The sequence below is a fragment of the Cervus elaphus genome, chromosome 18, assembly GCF_910594005.1.
Source record: "Cervus elaphus chromosome 18, mCerEla1.1, whole genome shotgun sequence".
NCBI classification, from domain to species: Eukaryota; Metazoa; Chordata; class Mammalia; order Artiodactyla; family Cervidae; genus Cervus; species Cervus elaphus.
The window spans coordinates 47,838,515-47,845,846 of record NC_057832.1 but is presented as its reverse complement, the minus strand read 5'-3'; the positions used below and the strand labels follow the sequence as shown (position 1 = coordinate 47,845,846).

The following is a 7,332-nucleotide window of genomic DNA, read 5'->3' as shown; positions in this document are numbered from 1 at the left end:
ATTATATTTTGCAGTGGAAGAAATTGAAGTCCATAGAGATGAACAGTTTACTGAAGATCACTGATATTATCATAGATAGAAGTTGTAATAGAATAATAGCTTTTGTCTTAGTTCTATACACAAGTTACATGATCTTTCTTGCAATAAAGCATATGTAATTTCTGTCAACGACATCACTGTTGTTTGTTTTTCGCATTAACCCCAGAGCAGATTCAAATATGTCCACTTATATAACTAAAATGAGGAGAGCATTTTGATAAAATATTTTATTAATAATAATAAGCATGGTTATAAAAATAACAACTTTATTAACTACAGAAAATTTATATACACATCATAACCACAGTGTTCCCCTTTGGGTAAGCGTCCAGCTATACCACTCAATAGGCAGCTTATCTATTTCCTATTTACATACAAGACAAACAGTAATAACATCCACAGTATTCCATTTTCAGTTTCCTAAAGACAGAAACTTTCTGTGCAAATGGAAGTGAACCTACTGAAAATTACACTGTCAATATTTATAGGGTCCAGAGAATTTTAACATTTTTTTATATTAGCAAATTCTTAGTTCAAAATTCAGTTGAATATTGAAAGATAAATTCTCTTGGATTTTATTATGAAATGTAACTTATTCACATAAAGATTATATCTCATTCAAATTAACTTTATTTCTCAAATGAATTTGTCTATAAATATGGGATATAATTGATTGAAAGTAGTTCTTTTTTGGACTTAACGTCAATTTAAAATATTTTTAATACGAGTTTATTAAAATTCTTCACCACATGATCCCTATATTGCAAAGCCAGTATTTCTTTTTAAATGTTTAGAAATAACAAGAAAATTCCTGACGGCAATTTCTTATTTCTTGACAGTGTTTTTTTCAAGAGAATGTTGTGGCTATAACATTCACTTTCTACAGTACCATTGGTACCAACAAGAAATATTCACAGGAATAAGTGAAATACAATTTTGTTATCACATGTCATTATTGTTATTTTTCTTGCCTTCCAGTGTCTCACATTTCCCATAGTTTGAAACACTTAGATAGCAAGCAAGAGCCTGTTAATACTAGAGATTCACTCAATATAAACCATTTTGCTGAGGACCTGCCCACAGCAGATAGGTAAAAGTCATTACACATTTTACAATAAAATTAAAGAAGTACACAAAAGGATTATCATTCCTTCTGCACGGCAGAGGCATTATGACAAATATTTTAATTTTACATTACTATTCCTGGTAGACATAAGAAAATGTCCACAATTATAACAGCATATAATCATTATTCAAACAGCCAAAATAAAAATATCATTGAAAACTTCTAATTTAAAGATTCTTTTTTCCATGACTCAAATGAAATGGATTTTTAATTTTTATTAAGAAAAAAGAATGCCCAGGAAATAGTATCTTTCACCAGAGAAAAGTGACACGGTTATTTCCCGTTCCACCACCTAAAATAACATGGGTCTTGTTGATCTTGCTTTTATATCAATTTCATCAATCTCCTATAAAAAGGAAACTCCCAAAGAAAGGACTGCTTTTTACACATGTCTGATAGTTTATTGGTGGTCTTGTTTTATCATTTAATAAAATGGAAAACACTGAGTTCAAAATGTCTATAAAGTTAGCTTCATTTTGTATCTATGTCATCTCTGTCCCTCAGTGGAAATTTAGAGGAAAAGACATAAAAGAAATATTTTTAAATGTGAGCATTTAAAAGAATTGCAATTTAGTAAGTGTTTTACAAATATCATTAATATGTGACAATAAAATTTTGTCATTTAGCAAGAAGAAACTGAAAAATAATATCTAGACAATTTACCTTGGAAATTTCTGTGTTTGATTATAATGGTATATTATGTATAGGAGAGAAAAGTACAATCAGATACACTGATATGTACTAGAAACTTGTTGGATTTCTCTTCACTTTCACTGTTTCTTAATACCAGCACATATATCATTACAAAAAATGAAAATGGCACAATTTCAAAAAGAATTTTGGATTTGCTGCCCATAATCTGGACTAAGTTCTTGAGTAAAATTAAAACCGTTTTACTCAAGATTGAACAGTGTCTTCTGGAATTTTTAGAGCATTTGGATCTCTGGCCTTAATTGAGGTCATACAAAAGAAACAAGTTAGAGAAATGGAAATACTAGATTCAAAATATTCAAATAATTATTTTTAAAGAATTTTTATACAGGAATATTATGTGAAACTTCAGAACATATAAAATTACTCTTTGTTATCTCATTTCTTGACAAATACATGATCTTTAGCTAATCATGACTAGTACAGTAATAAATATGGTCTGGTTATTATCACACAGAATACAAAATCTGAAATTTCCCATGCATTAGGAAAGACCTATGTAAAATTAAGTAAGATAAAATAAAGGTATTTTGATAAAATACCTCATTCAGCAGATTTAACTGTACTTTAAAAAATAATAGAATACACAGTTTAAACAAACTAGTTCCTTTCCTTTTACACTTTTTTCCTTTACTTGAGTAAAGTTTTATTAGACTAAAAGACCTCCAGGTAGACAAAGTTATTTTATCTTTCTTCAATATATATTTTAATGCATAATTTGGTGAAAGGCTATTTACAAATTTTAGAGACATGGGAATTTTCCTCTTAGATATTTGTTTTTAAGTTAAAGAAGATGAGAAAGAAGCCAATCACAGCAGCAAGTCTTAGACTTAACATCCTTAAATACATCTTAAAGCCCAAAACACTTTTAAATTTCAATTAGTTATCTCTCACTTTTTTAACTACTTTAGGGAAAAAGATATAAAAATACCTTGCATAAATAAGTGTCCCCAAATTTGAAAGAAAAAATACTAATAAACAAATAGCCTATTCCCCTTAAGAATTAGAAACTATCTAAAATAACTTGGATAATAAATATATGTAGGCACCTAGGTTAGGTGTTATTTAACTTTGTGTGTCTGACCACACCTCAATTGCCAAGGAGTAGAGGTCATCTGCAGATTATATGAAGGATGATCTAGTCACTTCTATCTTGCACTTTTCCTTAATATTCCTACTAGTATTTAGAATTTTTTTTATATTTTTCTTAAGGAAAAAGTATAAAGATACAATTTCAGAATATTTAGGGATTACATTAGATACACCACAATTTGAATTGCAGTGTATGCACATGTGTACCCATGTATTTGCATACAGGTATATGTTTTTGTAAAAAGTATATGTACCAGTCTTACAGGATACATGATGAGAAATGAATGAAATATAATGTATAGCATATTAAAGGTAATATAATTTAATGCAGAGTTACAATTTAAGGACACAAGATATAAATTGTTTTTGTGAGGTTGAAATAATGTTTAACTTATGATTTATTTATTATTATGAAACTAACCTTGGAAAGCAGCTGAGAGAGATTAATTGATCTTTTCCATTATATCTTTAACATCCAGCAATTATACCTTTGCATTTTTTAGTTCATTCAAGTATCTTCAGGAGATATGTTACTACACTTGCATGTACCTTAATTCACTTCAACATTTACAAAGTAACACTGACAAACAAAACAACAGCAAACACCCATAAATATTAATGAGTATCTTAACAAACATGACACTCAAGTAGTTGTCTCAGGATTTTTAAGTTACATTTTAATTCCATGTACTCCAAAATCTTCATGTAAAAGAGACTTGTGTTATCGGAAGCTTCAGACAGTTGCACCAGCTATGACTGTGGTACCTTATACGTTAATATAATTTTGTGTATCCATTTTGCATAATATGCCACTCGGACAAAAATGCCAGGACGGTTTGGAATGGCACAGCCACGACCAGGAACAATGACACCAAGAACCATTCTCATTTTATGTTGTTCACAAACAAGTGGGCCACCATAATCTCCCTAGGAAGAAGACATGCAACAATAACAACAAAGTATTATTTTAGAAATAAAAATTAACAAATCATTAACATTTCATTTATCAATTTATATCTCAAATATATATATGTAAAAAAGAGAATAACTTCAACTAAAATATGAAGACATTCAATTGATGTACTAAACCATTGGTTGTCTTTCTATTAGACAACTCAAGACTGAGAGAAGCACAAAGTTTCAAAAGTGTTCTATCATGTGTAGTAATCATTTAAGAATGATTTATCTTTTCTAAAATAGTCACTCATGTTTTAAAGTAGTTTTTGCTTTTGTTCCATGCAGACTAATTAATACATAACCACTGACAGCTTTTTAGGAAAGTAGATTTTATATTCATTTTGGTTTGCTTCTGGTGTTCTGAGTATGTTCAATATAGAAAAAATGGAAAATATAGAAAAATACATAAAAAAACTCACCTGTAGTCATACAGTTTAAATGATTAAGCTACATTAACTTTTATCTAATTTCTTCCCTTCCCTCAACCCTGCCCCCAAAATGATTTTAACAAGTTAAACAAAAACTTGTAGGTAGTAAAACAATTCTATTTACTGTTTAGAAATTGCTTTTCTGGGCCTAAAGAAGGAATGTTCCTGCACTTACTGTTATTTAGTATTAGTAGTTAATAGAGTTATATTTATATTTTTTTTTACTCTTTGTGGAAAGCTTGTATGGTAACCCTGGTGTATAATCATATCTTCATAAGTGATAGATGAAAGATGAATAGATTGATAAAAGGATTTGTGTATATTTTTTAATATAGATGTTATGTTTATACACATTGTTATATGTCATCATCAAAATGTGCTGCATCACTTTTTTGTGCCATGTAGCCTCCTAGGACTGTAGTGACTGACTTTTGGCATCTTTGTATCTAGAAGAGTGATTGGGACTATCTTCATTTTCCCCCAACAGATGAGATAAACTAAACTACTGCAAAATTTAATTCTGTAATACAAGTGGAAAGAAGGGAGCTATCAACATTCTATGATAGATAAAATCAAGGTGTGGGTGACGCAGAAGATAAAATACTAAGGAAAATAGTTTATTCAAAGAGACTTGATGCAGATGTACAGAAGGGACTTCTGGACACAGCAGGGGAAAGAGAAAATGGGACAAATAGAGAGAGCAGCATTAACATACACACACCACCATGTGGAAAATAGATACTAGTGGGGAAATAGATACTGCTCTATAGCACAGGGAACTTAGCTTGGTGCTCTGTGATTACCCAGGAGTGGGATGGGGTGGGGTGGTAGGGATATATGTATACTTATAGCACATTCATGTTGTTCTACAGTAGAAACCACAACACTGTAAGGCAATTATCCTTCAATTAAAAATAAATGATTAAATAACACACAAAAAGTGCAATGAAGTGAAAGTCTTCTGAATGCCAAAATTCATCATAAACAATGTTCAAATAAAGCCACAGATTGAAAGAACATTTGAAACTCCTACAAATCAACTTGAAAAAGACAAATGACTTAACAGATAAATTTGCAAATGAATGAAAAAGTAATTTAAAAGTACATTGAAAATAGGAACAGATGCTTAAATATGTGAACAATAAAATCTGATCAAACAAAAATGAGATAAATTTTGAACTGGCTTCCCTGGTGGCTCAGACAGTAAGGAATCTGCCTGCAATGCAGGAGTCCTGGGTTTGTTCCCTGGATCAGGAAGATCCCCTGGAGAGGAAATGGCTACCCACTCCAGTATTCTTGCCTGGAGAATTCCATAGACAGAGGGCTACAGTCCATGGGGTCGTAGAGTCGGACACAACTGAGTGACTAGTACTTTCACTTCTTCATCTGTACCAAAATATTAAAAATTGACAATACTGAGTCTTAGCAATCAGAAAAGGGGATTTCTTTTTCATATGTTGTTTCCGGAAGAATAATTGATATAAACTTTTGAGGGCGATTTGACAGAATATGTAAATTATCTAAACTTGCTCTAATGTTAAGTCATTCCATGTTAAGAATCTATCCTAAAGAACTTATGGTTCAAACACATGCAAAAAAATTTCTCTATAGGCATATCAGTTATGCTGTGTGCTTAGTCGCTTAGTCGTGTCTGACTCTGCTACCCCAAGGAGTGTAGCCCACCAGGCTCCTCTGTCCATGGGGATTCTCCAGGCAAGAATACTGGAGAGGGCTGCCATGCCCTCCTCCAGGGGATCTTCCCAAAAAACACAGGGATCGAACCCAGGTCTCCTTAAACGTAGGCGGATTCTTTACCATCTGAGTCATCAGGGATAGCTCTGCTAATAGTAGCAAATGATTAGAAACTAGGTATTCAAAAAAGAGTAGGGGTTAATTTTTTAATTAAAAATAAAAAGGGAATATATGAATACATATAACGGGTTGACACTGATGTACAGCAGAAATTAACACAACATTACAAAGCAACTATATTCCAATGATTTTTTTAAAAAAGACTTGATATAAACTCTGCCACATGAATTAATCTGGTTTTTAAATTAATGCACCAGTGTTCACTGATACAAATTGTTCAAGTCAATTACATTTTTAGAGACTTTCACTAAGTGTGATGCTATTGATATCATACAAATGTTTAAGAGATTTCTTTTTCAAGCGTCTAGATTTCAGTGGTTTGGTGATTATCATTTCAAATAACAGTGATGTAAAAAAAATTAAGCATTTTTAAGAAGTGGCTGAATCAATTGAAGTAAATAGATAGAAAATAGCAAATATGTGATGATAAGATAAGTTTTTGTGCTAAAGTTAGGAATTTAAGAGTACATAGATGATAAACCAGATTACAGGCTATCCAGAAGAGCAGCTGTCAAAGTAATAATGGCAGTAAGACTTGAATAAGTGTAAACTTCCTAACTATCTCAAAGACTTGGTCTAGCTCAACATTTTTGTATTTACAGAGCTCTTTGGGAAATAAATAAACAAATAAATAAAAAATATTCCTAGTAACTTTTCATTTGTTATAATAGACTTAGTGATGTTAGATTTATTAGAACAAAAACCACCAAATTCCAAAGTGGTTATAAACACATAATCAGTTTCTAATCATATTATTTTAAAGCAATTAACTTTTTTTTAACTTAAAAATATTTTATTTTCTTTTCAAAGATGAAATCTCAAAGCAATATATACATAGCATATGCACTTCAGTACAAAGTTATGCTCCATACATAGGGCATTTTCCTAAAAGTCAAAAGATATTTCACTATTACTGAACTCACTCCATATTTTACTACACATAGTATTCTATAATTCCAGAGTTCTCAGGGTTGGAAAACTTGTCTCTTGCATTCAAAATACATCTAAAATAGCAGTTTAACAGCTTGTTTATGTTAAATAGGGATAGGAACACTGCCAAGTAGAAGGAACAGTTGCCTAAGAAATGAAAATGTCCAAAATCTTAAA

The 7,332-nt window shown here is 31.0% G+C and overlaps 1 protein-coding gene across 4 annotated transcripts in view; it reads right to left on the bottom strand.

Moving 5' to 3' along the window:
* Window positions 1-251: 251 nt before the first annotated feature.
* Window positions 252-7,332, bottom strand: part of HGF (hepatocyte growth factor) — an 81,977-nt gene continuing 74,896 nt past the window's right edge. For all 4 annotated transcript variants that reach the window (XM_043873082.1, XM_043873084.1, XM_043873081.1 and 1 more), the window contains one exon: window positions 252-3,895. In XM_043873082.1, coding sequence (XP_043729017.1) covers window positions 3,719-3,895 — 177 coding nt within the window. In that variant the 3' untranslated portion in view covers window positions 252-3,718. The remainder of the gene's footprint in view (window positions 3,896-7,332) is intronic.